This window comes from Barbus barbus (genome assembly GCF_936440315.1).
Source record: "Barbus barbus genome assembly, chromosome: 45".
In the NCBI taxonomy this organism is placed as follows: Eukaryota; Metazoa; Chordata; class Actinopteri; order Cypriniformes; family Cyprinidae; genus Barbus; species Barbus barbus.
The window spans coordinates 12,834,619-12,852,396 of NC_136723.1; the positions used below are offsets into that span (position 1 = coordinate 12,834,619).

Here is a 17,778-nt window from a genome sequence, read left to right on the forward strand (position 1 = left end):
GATATTCCGTTTTGGAGAATCGATACAGTATCGCCAAACAAAATATCGCGATACTCACGTGTATCGATATTTTCTTACACCCCTACATGAGATAGTGTCTAATTAGGAGTCATATTTATGAGATTCATTTTCGAGAAGTCAGTATGACAAGACAAAATTATGAGACGGGTCATAATTCTGACAAATATTTTTTCAGCATTTAATATATTTGTCAACCGCATTTATGTAACCGCACTTTTAGTAGCTCATGATTTTAACTTTTTACAATGACTTTTTGTTTTTAATCTTATGTGGCAGAAATTGGCATCCATATGCATGTGATTTAAAATGAAGAAATCAAAAGAAAAAAAAGCTTCTAGATCACATGGTTCAAGAGCAGCGGGTGGCACTAAAAGGTCTGAAATCAAGACCAGACCAGTCCAGTTTAGATTCACTTCTTCCCAGTTTCCCTCTAAAGGTTTTATAGGCTGCCATATTCTCCCAGCCAGAACCAATAGGAGCCTCCATGCCTTCAGTGACTGGCTCTAAAACGACTGAAAAACCGCTAGGGGAGAAAACAGTTGCATATTCATAAAAACTGACATGCTGCTATGCTCTCTGGCTTGGGTTTAAATAAATGTTTCTATAGAATCTATGTATATATCACTTCGCACCTCAGGCTAAATCACAACTAAATAGCCACCCGAAGAAACTGTTGACATAACTATGAAGTGTTTTATATGCAAACTCTAACTGCACGTAAAAACAACTGTATATTTAAATCTTTACATTCATATGCACTGACTAATGTAATTACAATGGAAGCTTGTTTCCACTATAAGAGTAAAAAAATGTATGTTCTTGTGAGAAAAATAAATAAGAGTGACATTATGAGATATTAAGTCACAATTACAATAAATAATAAATAGGTCTCACTACATGATACAAAGTTGCAATTATGAGAACTATACCTTTAAATAAATCAAATCGCATTTGTGATATTTTAAAATGCAGTTGTGAAGTGTAAGTCACAATTACTAGTTTCTTTTTACTAAGGCAGAAACTAGCCTATATTTTAAATCCTAAATTTCCAATATACTTTTAAACTCAGTTATATGTCAAGGAAGGAATTTATACTGAATAACAACACTATTTATGCAAATAAAACATTTTAAGTTCCAGCAAAACAACAACAAAATAAGTACATTCGTTACTGTAGCATGTGGTTTTGTTTGCCAGCATGTCATGTTCATTTGATTAGGGATGAGGTTGGCACATGAGCGATTCAAACTGTTGTTAAGATGGGCACAAATGCTGGATCATTCAACCCATGGCTGTACATAAATATTTTTTGAATGATTACAATATGCAGGATGTAACCTGCTTTCAGAGAACAGCTTTAGTGCAGTCTTTGTGGAAGGGAAAGAGCACAGAACCCATGTGTATTGCAAAGTGGTCTTTTCTTGTAGGTAATGATACTGCAGAGTGATGGACAGTTTAAAAGATGCATTAAAAGAATTCATCCATTTAAAAAAAAAAAATAAGTAAAAAGTTGAGACCTCTCCTAAGGAAAGGGATTACAAAAATCTTAACACAGCAGAGTGCACTTCAAACCCACTTTCACTGGATTTCAACTGTACTGAAGTAGAAACCTCACTAGATCCCACCAACGTGTCCCCAAAGGAAACCCTTCAGCTGCACAAATAAATGTACAATATTCACAGTATTTACATGGTGTGGTTCATCCAAAAATGCATCCCATTGCTTTGCCTTTCATTTGTTCTCCAGGAGAGTCTTTATATCTTTAATGCCGTGTTCTGAGGCAACCGCGATCACGTGATCTAAAGCATTGAGCCGTCCCAGAAGCCTAACCACCTCCTTTATGTGTTCCCTATAGAGAGAAACAATAACTGCATTAAGAAATAAAGGGGTGAGGCTTACATTGCAGAGCCATTAATATAATGCATATATACACACACACATACATATATGTATACAAACATACACATACTTGAATGCTACATTTTAATTTTACAAAGAAACCAAAAAGCATGTGAACATATACTAAGATTAAAGTTTAAGGTCAGTTTAATGTTTCTTGAGCAGCAAATTAGAATTGATATTACAATGATTTCTCAAGGAGCATGTGACACAGAAGACTGGAGTGATGATGCTGACAACTCAGCTTTGCAATCATAGGAATAAATTACATTTGAAAATATATTCAAATTAATGCGGTCAAACGATTAAATCGCATCCAAAACAAGTTTTTGTTTACATAATGTGTGTATACTTATGTATATATAAATACAAACACATGCATGTATATATTTAAGAAAAATGTTGTGTTTATATATTACATTTATTTATATACAATATAAAATATAAGAATATAAATATATATACATGTAATTATTTTCAAAATATATACTGTATGGGTGTCTATATATATATATATACACATAATAAATATACACAGTACACATACATATATTACGTAAACAAAAACTTTTTTCGCGATTAATTGCTTGACAGCACTAATTCAAATAGTATATCATTCTTTTAAATTAAAATAATTTCACAATATTACGGTTTTAATGCAATTTGAGCATACACACACTAGTAGGGATGTAACGGTATGAAAATTTCTAATCACGATTATAGTGACCAAAATTATCACGGTTATCAGTATTATCACGGTATTGTTAAAATGTGCTGGAGATGTTCAAAAAGTACCGAAACATAAATCACTTCACCAAGTTTCATACTTAAAAATCAACAAACAGCAAATAAAATGACTTTTTGTTTGCATAATCACTAAAACAATAACATTACCAATGAGGTCTGGATTTTAAATGACAATTTGACTGACAACAGTTTAATAGCATGTTCAAATAAATAATGTAAATGTTCAAATAAAGCTTTGAAAAAGTTTAACAAAGGTAGACCACACATTTCAGCCTTTAAAGAAAAGGGTTAAATTAAAATGATAATTAATAAATGATTATATGTATTTTATCTGCTCCATAAATAATCCTATATAGCATATCTGAATTGTTTAAATGTACATAAGTTTGTTTTTCATCAACCGGTTAAAATTTACAGCAGGTCATGCAAATTTGGTCAATTTTTTGGCCAGACAGAAACTGCACACAGACTGAATGTAAATAAGTGTCTGTAAATCCAGTCTCTGACAGCAGGTGGCGCTTTATACGGAAAAGCTGAATTACAGCTGATTCCTGTGAACTCCGCGAACACTTACTTTAGGTATTACATGGAGCAAAGATGAGAACAAAATGCCATCAAATCGTTTCTGAAGACAGTCCGAACCTTCAGAGGTACATTCATATAATTAATTCATTGATATATTAATTTGTATAATTCCCTTAGCACTCTTTTAAAACCTCCCAGCTTTTCCGCCCTGTTTTCACTCAGAACGAAACTACTGTGCTGCTGTGCGCACGTGAGACTGTTACTGAAAACTCTGCTTTATGCCGGACAGTATTTATTTATCGCGAGTTGTTTAAATCACGGTAATCGAATACGGTTTTAATGATAATTAAAATATGAAACGGTAATACTAACCGCGGGGAATTTTATCATGATTTATCGTCAAACCGGTAATCGTTACATCCCTACACACTAGTGTGAATTTCATTATCGAAAATATGACGAAAAAATGTTAGCTGACAAACTTTCTTCCCATGGCGATGACGAGACGACAATAAGGTCAATAAACGATAACTGTGACTATCAACAAAAAAAATATTGTTGACGATAAAAGATGAGACAAATGTATTAAAAAAATAAAAATAAACCTTTTTATTTTTGTTGATAAAGGAGCCTCTGTGCACGCCTCTACTACTACATGAGTACTATATGTTGGTATAATGTCTGCTAGATTGTTAAAAAATGTTCAGTGTTAAGTAAATATTTTTAAATTGTTGCTCTGTAATTGATTTTTTCTTTGAAAAGCAAGACAAAACTGTAAAAAGCAAAACTTGTGTAATTTATGCACTGATGAAAAAAAATTGGCAAACCACATGGGGAAAAAAACGCAACGGTATACAGCCTTCGGCCCAGTGTTTAATTTTGTTTGGCTTCGGCCAAGAATTTTCATTTCAGTGCATCCCTAATTGGAATTACTATTAGGAATTTCACTGTTAAAATATTTTGATTGTTTTTGCTGATTTTCATAATGTAGAAAGAGAGAGTGCTTATCTAAGATATTTATTTATATAATAAAAAGCCAATAATAAATCAGTACACTAGATGAGGTAAAAAAAAAAAACCTGTATGAGTTCAAATTCTATTGATTTGTGCTTATTGGTGAAAGTGCAATACCTGAAATGTAAAAATGAATTTCTCAAATGACAACAATATTTTCGTTATTTCCATCTTTACCTCACGTTTCTCTTCTCCACGTCTGATCCAGCCACACAGTTGCGGTAAAGACTGCTGGCCAGGTGTTTCAAATATCTGCAGAAGTTCTCCAGCTGAGGAAGAGTCTGCTGTCCTTTCAGACTGCTGAACCACTGCACAGGAAAACACTCCACCACCTGAGGGCAGCAGTGAGAGCAATGAAGTGCTCGGAGTTGAAGGACTTCATATATAAACACCATGTTCACATGAATATTAATTCCCAACTACACAACTGATTTGTCACACAAAAATGTGTAGACAAGTCATACCCTGCGGCATTTCTCCACATGTTCCTCGCTAACATCTGTGGTCTGAAGGGCTGAGAGAATGTAACGGTTTAGTGAGCTGTCCACAGCGAGCTCCTTCAGCACAGACGGAGACATGATCCCATCCCATATTAAGATATTCCCAAGTAACTGAACACAAGAAAGAGATTTAGTTAAAATCTTTAATATTTGAAAATATTTAATGATAAAATAAGATTAACCGATTCAAACGACAGCAGAAAGTCGAGAATATATAAGCATGACTAGCCATACCTTTACACAAGACCAAAACTGTCTCTGGGAAAAGAGGTAAGGACCAGAGTTCTTGTTTTCCATGACACTGTCAGGGGAGAAAACTAAAATTATAGATCACACACACACTGGTTTACAAAACATATTTAATCACGTTAGGAAACTAGATGATGTTTACAAAGAACAGCATATACAAACGGTGAGACAACAGGAGTGATTCAGCTTTTACACTCACTTTTTTGGAAACAGAGGCAGGAAAATGTCATCATCAAGAGTTTGTCGAATTCGCATGACTACGGTCTTCAGAAGCTCCTGAAAACAGATCAAATGCGATATAAGATATTAGATCGTCATAGATTAAGATATTAGATTTTCATTTTCCGCTATGAGAATCAAACACAATTTAACCAAATAAAGCTTGACTTTTCAAATAAATCAAAAACGTTAATTTATTGACCCTCTAGACAAAAACAATGCCAGGCTTCTAAGGCTCATAAAGTATTACAGTCAGGAGAATATGGAGTTAAAATGAGAATATGGACAAAAAAAAAAAAAAAAAAATCACCTAAATTTTACTCAGGAATAACATTTTTTTAAAAAACGATTTATAGATAATCAAGTAAACCTTACTTGCTTCACTACTGTAAATATTCATCTTGGAAAAAAGGTAGTCAACATTTGAAGTGTATCAACCTTTCATCAAAGTTGTCCTAAAACCAAAACAATACCCGTTCTCGTCTTAGGACAACTCTAATGAACTTTTTTGATCCTGACTACTGTTTTACTAATAATATAAAAGTTTACTTTGTTTGATAAAAATTATAAGTTTGTAAAAATCATTAAAGATTTCACAACAAAAAGACATGACTATCACAACGTGAGGCAGGGAAGGGGTTAAAATTTCATTAGTTACATGCTAAAATGTATGAATCAATCATGTAGAACAGCATGTACAACAGGTTTTCCAGCAAAGTACCATGTTAATAATTTAGAAGCCTTAGAATTTTTGAGTATCAAATATAATACACATTTGGATTGATGAAGATCAAACAAAAATAAGAGCCTGTGGCTTTAATGCGTTCCAGTCTCATCTGTTCACTGACTTGAGTGTTGCGGTTGTCGCCATGCATCACAGTGGGATAGTCTTTAATCAGCCTTTGCATGAAAGTCACCAGTCTGAATGTCTGACTGCTGGAGAGCGGATCCCACACCTGATCCGTCAGCACTGAGGGGGCAACAGGAAAGGCAAAAATCAAGTTTTAAAGGTGCGATTTGGGTTTGAGATGTTATGAGTTTACAAGAAATAATTGAGCCATAATGATGGTATAGACTTACCTGCTAGTTTAGGAAGCAGCACTCTTTCCACAATAGCAGGAAGCAGGCTGTTATCCATGTCTTCCTCTTTCTTTAGGGCGCTCTGCTCCCCACAGCCATAGAAGAGCAAAGACTCAAACCACAGCATGTACTCAAAGTTAGGACACTCCACCTGCATGGCATAATTTTGGCACTTTAAGACAAACATGTTCAGGAAATGCAAAGCGGATCACAAAAATGTGGAAAAAAACATGTTCTCTGTACCTCCAGTGGAGACCATGAGATAAGCTGTAGTCGAATAAGGGGGTTGAAGAGTTTGGGCAAACACAGTCCGATGTAGGCGTCTCTATAGCAAGTAAAATATAGCTTTCTCCAGGTCTCAAAGTGAGCCTTTATGTTGTCCAGTGAGTGGAAATCCTCCATAACATCCTCAAAAACCTTCATTGACTCTACTAAAATGCGATCTGGAAATCAAAAAGATAAATTGTTAATTGAGAAAGAGTAAAAATTGACCAGGTAAAGTCGTTCCCATATTTTAGTTAAAGTTGGTCACCTCTCTCCAAGTTGAAGCTGGTGATATCAGTGGACGTCTCTTCATCATCACTGGACAGCCCCTCCTTATGCTCGGCTCTCTTGCCGTTCTGCTCTCGAGCTTGTCTGCGACGAGTTCTGTTAGGAAATGTTGAAACTGAATTCATTATAACTGAAATATCACAGAAACTCGAGTAGAGTAGATCTGGGTATTGATTTCCTGATTCAATCGAATTTTGAGTCTATTTAAAGGGGTGGTTGATTTCACTTTTTTAACGTTAGTTAGTGTGTAATGTTGCTGTTTGAGCATAAACAATATCTGCAAAGTCACGACGCTGAAAGTTCAATGCAAACAAAGATAAAGTCTTTTAAAATTAAGGCAGTTCAATGCCTACAAAACCGGCTGGTAGGGACTACAACGAGTTACTTCCCGGGTTCCTTAGGTCACAAACCCAGGAAAACCCCGCCCCCAGGAAAATACAACAAAGGAGGCGAGGCCATGCTGTGCTGCTTTAGAGAAGAGGAAGATTTGTTGCCATGCCATCAAAACTAGGGGTGCACAAAAAAAATCGATTCATATATAAATCGCGATTCTGTCTTATAACAATAATGGATTCACAAGTTTCAAAATCAATGTTCTATACATGTGGTTGCCGTACTGTATTAAAGCTTTAATTAGGATAAAACCGTATATTAAAAGCTAACAGAAGCAGTAGCATTTACAAATAACAGCGTATCTAAAAGCATGAGACAACAACAAACAAAAAACATACCATTAAGAGCCATGCAATCCTCTTCACTAATATCCTATGGGTCTCAATCGGGCTCAAATTGATAAGCAATATTGACGACGTTTATGTTTACAACACAACCGGAGCACATGCTGAGCTGAGGGGCGGGACATTTAGAAGCGCACTAGAGGCGGTTTAGCGAATCACAACACACCGAGCCAGCTAACCAAGCTGAGCCCATCGCGTATTTCTGAGGGAGGGGCTTCATAAAACCAGGAAATCATCAGCGCGTTTACAGGAGAAGGGGCAGAGCGGTGTAGAATATAGGTAAATTATGTGAAAAATAATGCGTTTTTTAAAAAACTAAGCATTAACATGTTAGACTGCACCCCGTAAACGTAATCAAGCCTAGAAGAAAAGAAAAGAAAAAGTCAACCACCCCTTTAAAGGGATAGTTCATCCAAATATGAAAATTCTGTTGATAATTACTCGACTTCATGTCTTTCCAAACCCGTAAGACCTTAATTCATCTTCGGAACACAAATTAATTAATTTTTGATGAAATCCGAGAGCTTTTTGACCCTGCATAGACAGCAACGCAACTGACACGTTCAAGGCCCAGAAAGGTGACAGAATGACACAGAAATAGTTTCAATTAGTCATTATTTTTGTTTTGTTTGCACACAAAAAGCATTCTTGTAGCTTCATAACATTACAGTTGAACCACTGATGTCACATGGACTGTTTTAACGATCTCCTTACTACCTTTCTGTGCGTTGAACACGATATTTGCGTTGTTGTCTAAGCAGGGTCAGAAAGCTCTTGTATTTCATCAAAAATATCTTAATTTGTGTTCCGAAGGTGAACGAAGGCCTTGCGGGTTTGGAACAACATAAGGATCAGTAATTAATGACAGAATTGTCATTTTTGGGTGAACTATCCCTTTAACATGTTAATAGTAAATAGTCATATGTTCCGTATATGCATTACTGTATATCAAAAGTAGTAATTAATAAGTGGTATTAATGTACTGTTTTGATATAAAAAAAAAAGCTGAAAGCGTACCACCTTGCTGCTCTTTTCCAAACATTTTTGACCATTACAAGTTACAGTACACTAAAATGATTAGCAAAACTAATACGACAATAGATTACTAATTTATAGCATACATTTATTTATACCAAAGTCATTAAATAAATAAAAATATTACACACAGACACACACATACATATACATATATACACAGGTACATCTAAAAAAATTTGAATATTGAGAATTTTTTTTCTTGCAACTTATTTCAAAAAGTGAAACTTTCATATATTTTAGATTCATTGCATGTAAAGTAAAACATTTCAAAAGTTTTTTTGTTTTAATTTTGATGATTAGAGCTTACAGCTCATGAAAGTCAAAAATCAGTATCCCAAAATATTAGAATATTTACATTTGAGTTTCAATTAATGACCATCTCTACAGTATAAATTCCGGGTATCCCTTGTTCTTTAAAACCACAATAATGGAGAAGACTGCTGACTTGGCAATGATCCAGAAGACGAACATTGACACCCTCCACAAAGAGGGTAAGTCACAGAGGGTCATTACTGAAAGGTGTGGCTGTTTACAGAGTGCTGTATCAAAGCATATTAAATGCAAAGTTGACTGGAAGGAAGAATTTGGGTAGGAAAAGATGCACAAGCAACAGGGATGACTGCAAGCTTGAGAATACTGTCAAGTAAAGCTGATTCAAACACTTGTGAGAGCTTCACAAGGAGTGGATTGAAGCTGGAGTCAGTGCATCAAGAGTCACCACGCTCAGACGTCTTCAGGAAAAGGGCTACCAAGCCACTTCTGAACCAGAGACAACGTCAGAAGCGTCTTACCTGGGCTGTGGAGAAAAAGAACTGGACTGTTGCTCAGTGGTCTAAAGTACTCTTTTCAGATGAAAGTAAATTATGCATTTCATTTGGAAATCAAGGTCCCAGAGTCTGGAGGAAGAGTGGAGAGGCACAGAATCCATGTTGCTTGAAGTCCAGTGTGAAGTTTCCACAGTCAGTGATGATTTGGGCTGCCATGTCATCTGCTGGTGTTGGTCCACTGTTTTTTCTTAAGTCCACAGTCAACGCAGCCATCTACCAGGAAATTTTACAGCACTTCATGCTTCCTTCTGCTGACAAGCTTCATGGAGATGCTGATATCATTTTCCAGCAGGACTTGGCACCTGCCCACACTGCCAAAGGTACCAAAAGCTGGTTCAATGACCATGGTGTTACTGTGCTTGATTGGCCAGCAAACTCGCCTGGCCTGAACCCCATAGAGAATCTATGGGGTATTGTCAAGAGGAAGATGAGAGACACCAGACCCAACAATGCAGATGACCTGAAGGCCGCTATCAAAGCAACCTGGGCTTCCATTACACCGGAGCAGTGCCACAAACTGATCAACTCCATGCCACGCCGCATTGATGCAGTAATTCATGCAAAAGGAGGCCCAACCAAGTATTGAGTGCATAGAAATGAACATACTTTTCAGAAGCCTGATATTTCTGTTTAAAATATCCTTTTTTTATTGATCTTATGTAATATTCTAATTTTCAGAGACACTGAATTTTGGGTTTTCATTATCTGTGAGCCATAATCATCAAAATTTCAAGAAATAAAGGCTTGAAATATTTCACTCTGTGTGTAATGAATCTATATAATATATGGGTTTCACTTTCTGAAATGAGTGACAAAAAATATTGACCTTTTTCACGATATTATAATTTTTGAGATGTACCTGTATATTTGTGTGTGTCTGGTGGTGGTGGTGATGGCGCAGTGGATAAGACGCATGCCTTTGGTGTGAGAGACCCGGGTTCGAATCCACTGTGAGACACCAATGTGTCCCTGAGCAAGACACTTAACCCCTAGTTGCTCCAGAGGCGTGCGACCTCTGACATGTATAGCAATTGTAAGTCGCTTTGGATAAAAGCGTCAGCTAAATGAATAAATGTGTCTATGTACGCATGTATGAATGTATGTGAAAGCATACCGTCTGGCTTCTCTTTCAGCTATCCTCCTCTGCTTGGCCAGCTCCTGATAGGCTGTGCGATCTCTACCGAATGAATCCAAGTTAGGGGCCATAACAGCCTTACCTGAAACAGAAAAACCAATATTAACTCTCAGTAAAGCTGAGCTCACAAGCCCTGTTACAGCTTATAATGACAGATTAGATACTCATTATTACCTACTCATTAATATATCAGATGTTCATGCATTAACCCACGAATTTGAATAAAAATTGTTACAATTTGAACTATGCACAGTGCTTGATTTTTTTCACCCAAAAATTGAACATTTTGTCATCATTTACCTTAAAGGGGTCATATAATGCCCATTTTCCACAAGTTGATATTATTCTTTAGTCTTACTGAAAAGTCTGTAACATAGTTAGGTTAAAATTTCTCATTGGTAGTGTAAAATAAACCTTTTTTTACCCTGTCAAAAAAAGCTCTTTTCAGAGCAAGCTGTATTGTCTCATTCTCCTTTAAATGTTGCTGAGCTCTGCTGACCCTGCCTTGAAACTTGAACTTTAGCCGCATTCATCGTGAAACTTGCTAATTAGCACATTATTAGGAAAGGCGATTTGCGAAGATTCATTTAAAAAACCTTACACTCACTTCTTCTGTAGGTGAAGCTGGATCACGAATGCTTCACACGAACATAGATTTAGGTAGATCGAGGGCGCATTCTCTTCAGAACCAAACATAATCCTCTTCAGCTGCTCAGATGATGGGAGTATATGACTACTGCTATGTTCATTATTACATCCAACAACAAAACACCTCAATCACTCACATCTGCTCCGGTGGTGAAACAACTGATGACAGCTCACTCAAAATGCTAGTGTCAATCAAACTATCGTGGGAGCGGCCTTCGTCCGTGTGACGTCACACAGACAGGCATCTGAGATCGGCTCGATTTGAGAAAGGGGTAAAGATTTTAGTAGATTAAAAAAAACAAAAACACGGTGGATTTTTATCATTTAAAAGTGCATGTAGCATTATATGAGCCCTTTAAGATGAACTGTATGACTTTATTCTGTTGAACACAAGACAACATTTTCACCATTTACTGGTAGCCATTGACTTCCGTTGTATGCAACTGTTTGGTTACCAACATTCTTCAAAATATTGTCTTTTGCGTTCAACAGAAGAAAGAAAATCATACAGGTTTGGAATAACACAAGAGTGACAAAAGTTTAATTTTTGGTTGAACTTTAACCAGTCAAGTTTTTTTCCCTCATCAGAATTAATTTCCAACTAAAAGCTGATTTTGATCTACCCGTTCAATTTTACTGGGGTGAGATAAAAACTCTCCTCCAAAACACTCACCTGCTCATCTTAGCAATGTTTCAGTGTAAACACTGACCAATAAGAAGCCAGTGAGCTTTCAACATCCGAAAGCCAAATACACTTTCACTTTTCTCAATCACACACAGACAGGACAGTCTCTTTGTGTATTATTCTGATGTGCAATTAATCACAACTGTTTAACAAAAACGTGAAGAAAAAAAAAACAATAAGGCCATTCAAATAAAAAATAAAAACCTTCAAGATGGACTGACTTGAAAGGCTGGAAAACTCCGACGATTCATCTTTAATATCGTCCTGTCTTCTCTGGACGAGACGGGACGCCCGCTGCCGAAGTAACTGGTGCATGGCGACCTCTAGCTCCAGAATAACAGGCACCTGAAAGATATGATGCTTTTTGTGACAGCTGAACCAAAGACAAGGAGCTGGAGACCGAGACGAGGGGTTCAGTGTGTTCTGCTGTGGCATGGAAGAAAGTATGCAGCAAAACCAGACCAAATTAAGCCATAATTAATGAGCTCTGGACATAAAGCCCATTAGAGCTGAAACAAAATGGTCTTCCCTGTGTTAATTCATGTTATTTACCTTATAATGAGCCAAAAAAAATTGGCAGTAGTTTGAAACTTCTGTGAAAGACTTCCAGTTAGCCATTGTTGGTTATTTTTGACAAACAGATTGTTTTTTTATTATTTAATGTAATAGTACAAATATTCCACTATGGAGAAAATCAATGGGATTTTTTCCTCTCTAACCTGATGTTGCATTCTAGTTTTCTGAGACATGTACCAAAAATTAAATGTAGATATTATCATACTTTGGACAAGCTAGCCTTAAGCTAATGCAATCATTAAGCTAACATCCCAGATTTAATTGATAGCTTAAAGGGTTAACCCTAAAAGGAAAATTGTGTCATTATTTACTCACCTTCATGTCATTCCAAACCCGAAAGACCTTCATTCATCTATTAAGATATTTTTGATAAAATCCAAGAGCTTTCTAACTCGGAATAGACAGCAATGCAACGGACACATTCAAGACCCAGAAAGGTAGTAAGGACTTTGCTAAAATAGTCCATGTGACATCAGTGCTTCAACCGTAATTTTATATAGCTACGAAGATACTTTGTGCACAAAAACAAAAATAACGACTTTTTTCAACAATTTCTTCTCTTCCGTGTCAGTCCTCAGGTTGAACCACGAATGTTACATGGACTATTTTAATAATGTCCTTACTACCTTTCTGGGCCTTGACCATGGTAGTTGTGTTGTCTAATTTCATCAAAAATATCTTAATTTGTGTTCCGAAGGTCTTACGGGTTTGGAGTGACATATGGGTGAGTAATTAATGACAATTTTCATTTTTGGGTGAACTTTCCCTTTAATGAAAAAAAAAAAAAAAAAAAAAAAAAAAGCAGTTATTGACTTTAAAGGCAGTAAGCGTTACAGTAAGTAAAGTATAGTCCTTTCTGATAAAGATTTATCTTTTTGACCATTTATTACTTTCAGTATTTTTAAAAACAGTCCAATGACAAGTTAGTTAGCTACCAAGCATCTAACAAATTGGAAGTCTCACACAAAAAGGAAATATTATGACCTATAACTTTCTAAATAAAGTGACAAAATGTCCCAACTAATAACACTTTTGATGATCTGTTCTCCATGCCCCATCAAAGACACCATGAATTGTGTTTATAGTGCCTTTTTATAGCTGAAAAAAATGAGGGAAACACTGAAAAGCCATCCCTTGATGCATCTTGCTGTGGGAAAAAGTTGGAAGATTACACCACAATCCATGAGCTGATAAAAATATGACCTGGTGGACTGCTGAAAATGCATAGTTTTGTAAATGATCATCTTAAACATGAACTATGAGTATATGAAGTACGGCCATTTTAGTTCGAAATATTGTTAAGGTCTAATTAACTACACAATGCTGACTGACACAGGCAACATTCAATAAACTTCAAAATCAATCACAAAGAAATATAGTACCAAGATTGAAAAAAAAAAATAAACAAACAAACAAGTCAGTGAAAAAAAAAAAGCAGGAACATTAAAAACAAATGCATTCATTCTTACCTTTTCACTGAAACACTCAAGCAAGTCTCCAACATACCCTCGCATTTCTTGCAAGAATCTATATTTGTCTGCAGCCTCCAGTGAGGAGCCCTCCAAGAGCTGGATGGTCTTTTTGGAGGCCTCCAGCTCCTCCTGGATCTGCTCAAAGCGCCGGGCATTGGAATCATGCCCATGGCGCATGAAGCTCAGCCTGGCACACAGGGGAGTCAAAGAGAGATTTATTATTAGTGATGTATGGGGACGTCACTATGGCCGCACATGTCCTAATGAAGATGGTTTTGTCAAAAATATGCAATGGAGTCTGTAAAACAATTGCAGATTTTAGTATCTGCAAATTACACCACCTTTAGGATGAAATATTACACTTCAGCCTAACATGGAGCTGAAATATTGAACACGATAGCCAGAATTAACCAGGATCAATGTGCCTTGGCACTATGCTGGAAGTCCAAAGTGCAATATGAGAATAGTGAACATTTATGGGACGTGCATCAAATTTATCTGGGAAAACCATACAAGTGTTTGTACATTCAAAATCCAAGAAAAATCCAACTGAGCAGATCTGAACTTGGAATTTGAGGGGTTACAATGGCCGCCGATGAGCAGGCAGTTCAGACCGTACCTGTCTTTGAGACGTTTCTTTACCAGATCTGTGGTTATAGGGGTCAGGTCACAAGAGGGAACGGGATAACTGGGAACTGAGGGCTCTGCTTTCATAGGCTTGCTGTGGTCAGCTCCAAGTGTGGCAGCGTAGCTAAAGGGCATGCCGTAGGACGCTCCATATGGCTGTGCATCATAACTGCCTTGGTAATACATAGTTGGATCCTCGGATTGGGTGGTTTGGACCTAAAATATCAAGGAAAGTAAATGCCATTAAAAGGATCAGAGTGTCAACATACACACTCTCTGTGTGTTAATTACACTGCTGTTCAAAAGTTTGGGGTCAGAATGGTTTTTCATTTTTTTGAAGACTGCATTTATTTAATTAAAAACACAGTAAAAACTCTAACAAGTGTTTTCTATTTCAATAGATTTCAAAATGTAACAATGCGAAGTCAAAGCTGAATTTGTCACATTCTAATGTTAATTTGGTGGACTATGTCTTTTGTGCTACTGATTAATTAAATTTGCTAAAAATATTCACTGATCTTAATTCATTTACTTGAATGCTACACGCCATAGTTTTTTCTTTTAAAATAAAGATATTGTAATATAAATACGGGAAATATTGTGCCAACTCACCTGTGGGATGCTAATGCCCTTCCTGATCTGCTCCTGCTCCCAGCGACTCACTTCCTCATCCTGCCCATCATCTAGAGCTTCATCATCACTGCATTCAATACCTGAACCACAGCACACACACAAACATTCAAAAACACTAAGGTCAGACCTTGGTTCACTGTACATCTTTTCCAGTATGTGACTTCTCACAAAAGTCCTAATCATAGTAATTCAGTCTTTTTTGTGTGACATATTCAACGTGACATGACATTTATGACAGTCTGTTTGGAGATCTGGTGAATGGGGATTCCTATAATTCTACATTAATAAGAGCTTCAGACGACTAGCTCTGAGCTTCATTCACTGACCGATCTCCTCTGCTATTTTCTGCCTCTGACTCTTCATCTTGACTCCACTGAAGACGATTCTCTTCTCGTCTTCGTCATCACTGCCGCCGTTCTCGTCTTCATGAGTGAGACGCTTGTTTGTAGCCTCATTCTCGACCAGCGGAGCTTCACCCCCAAGCTCTCGAGCCATCTGCCTACGTTTACGAGCAGCATGAATGAAGGCTGCGTCAGGGATCTCACCTGTTGAAATGCATGACAGTTATTGTTGGTGTAAACACAATAATGACTTTTCACATGAATAGTTTAAACAGAAAGAGCCTAAATGGACTAAAAGTTAAAAACGTGGATTTATTCCAATGCAGCGTTTAACAAAATTCAATGTTTAAACAATAACCATAAGCAGGTTCCAGCCCTGTATGACTGTTCTTGAAGCATTTAAAAAAGCAAAAACAGCTTAATCATGTTGACGCTGATCCTGTGACTTGCTCTACACGTCCGGTCTAGATTGATGGGAGCTCTCACCTGGTCTGAGCGAGCTGAGAGCCGACAGAGTTTGGCTAAACGCTCCACCCCCAGGCCTTTGCTCGCCATCCTCCTCCTGTTCCTCATTACTTTCCACCTCCATTTCTTCTTCTCCCTGTTCACTGCTGGCTCTGCTGCCCTCCAAGGGCTCCTCTTTAATCGACAGATTCTGAGCAGGTCCACCTGGAATGAATAAACTTTTATTTACAAGTTTGAACTTTTATATTTTTTGTTACAATGTACACAATTCTCTAAAAAAATCATTGCTGCTTCTTTCAGATGAGGATGCACATATGTTTTTTTGTATTTTTATAAAAAAAATATTTAATTTGATGTTTTGCTCAAAATAAAAAGCAGTCCCCTGACTCTGATCTATAAACATGCATGACAACATGGCAAAAAAAAAAAAAGGATTTGTACCAATGCGTGTGTTTAGATCCGGTATGACACTGCTGGTCTTTTCCAAATCCTCTTTGTATTCTTTCTTCAGCTGCTTGACAATCTTCTTGCTGTGGTTGGATTTCTTCACACGGAACACTTCAGCCTCATCTAATAGTGACAGTTATACAGTGAAACGCATGAAATTATCCGTGCAATTCACTAGGATTTATATTGCAAAGTATTTTTCAAGGTCCTCATACTTTTCGATCAATTAATTAACATGCTCTTGTATTTTTTATGATTCATTCTCTATATTATTCCATATTGCCGTACCATTGAAATCCCGATTCTTACTTTATCATTGTAATATTACCATATTGGTCTTCAGTCAATCATTTGTTATATTCACATATGCACTTATGCAGAGTCCTAATTGGTCAGTATTACTACCTAATATAATATGCTGCCAAGTAATTCTTGTTTTTCGGTTCGTCACTTTAATGACACGAACTGTTATATAATTTCAATAGAGTGCAATTAGTTGGTTATCTACACGACAAAACTCTTATCACGAATAATTTGTGAAACGTCAAGTTTTCATGTGTAAGTTATTCATAAGTAGTTCTATGGTAGTTAATATGCACCGTCATCATCGTGGAAGCTCAGCAGACTCGCTTTCGGTTCCTCTCGGTTCTCATTCTTTCTCTTCTTCTCTTTGTTGAACTTGACAGCACCGGGCTGAAATCCGTTTCCGTGATTGTTCAGCGTGTTTGCTGCAGGAGCGGGGCCGGTGGTGGTGGTCTCACTCGGGTTCGCCGAGTCTTCAGCCCCGGGCCCTGCGGACTGCTGGTTCTCCTCTTTCTCCTCGTTTTCAGAGTCATTCCTCCGTCTGAAATTGCACCTCTTGGCTTTCTTAAACATGGTGATATAGTGTGCAACGCCTCTAGGAGAGTAAGTACAGACTGATTTTTAGATTTTTACAGGGTGCCAATGCTGATAACAAGTCCACCATGTTGCCTCTGGCGGAAACGCTTATGTACTTCTGCGGATGTTTAGATTTGCTGAGCGGCATCGGGGACTCACTGCTGCCATCTACATGAGAGGTGCTCCAACAATTTTCAATTTGCTTTTAGTGTTGGGTAGTCAGTCATAATGTATATTACCTGCAAACCCTGTAATTTCTTTTCAGTAACATTCATTTAATTAACTAATGGTTAATGAATTTGTGTAAATGATTGGAAAAAGCCAAATAGTTAAGTAAAAGTTTAAAAAGGCAAACAACAAGTTAAAAATGAACAATTAACCTCACACACCTGTAGGGAAACTAAGGCCAAATATAAAAAAAACAACAATACTGCACACTATCAATTATTGCAAATATAGGCT

The 17,778-nt window shown here is 36.9% G+C and overlaps 1 protein-coding gene across 1 annotated transcript; it reads right to left on the reverse strand.

The window, feature by feature from the left end:
• LOC306864308 (PAX3- and PAX7-binding protein 1-like) lies at positions 1-17,455 on the reverse strand. Its single transcript, XM_079408252.1, has 18 exons — positions 17,037-17,455; positions 16,432-16,560; positions 16,012-16,194; positions 15,511-15,729; positions 15,164-15,264; positions 14,544-14,767; positions 13,922-14,111; positions 12,098-12,221; positions 10,523-10,625; positions 6,787-6,902; positions 6,498-6,697; positions 6,255-6,405; positions 6,023-6,144; positions 5,155-5,231; positions 4,941-5,007; positions 4,671-4,817; positions 4,384-4,538; positions 1-1,870 (listed from the first exon to the last, which is right to left on the reverse strand). The coding sequence occupies exons 1-18, from the start codon at positions 17,311-17,313 to the stop codon at positions 1,753-1,755; spliced, it is 2,703 nt and encodes a 900-aa protein (XP_079264378.1). The 5' UTR covers positions 17,314-17,455; the 3' UTR covers positions 1-1,752.
• Positions 17,456-17,778: the final 323 nt, after the last annotated feature.

Excerpts from the sequence above, each read along its gene's own strand:
- LOC306864308 (XM_079408252.1), bottom strand. The coding sequence starts at position 17,313 with ATGTTTAAGAAAGCCAAGAGGTGCAATTTCAGACGGAGGAATGACTCT. Across the intron at positions 16,561-17,036 it reads GAGCTTCCACGATGATGACG|ATGAGGCTGAAGTGTTCCGT; the intron begins GTGCATATTAAC and ends TGTCACTATTAG. Across the intron at positions 5,008-5,154 it reads CTGCCTCTGTTTCCAAAAAA|TGTCATGGAAAACAAGAACT; the intron begins GTGAGTGTAAAA and ends CTCCCCTGACAG.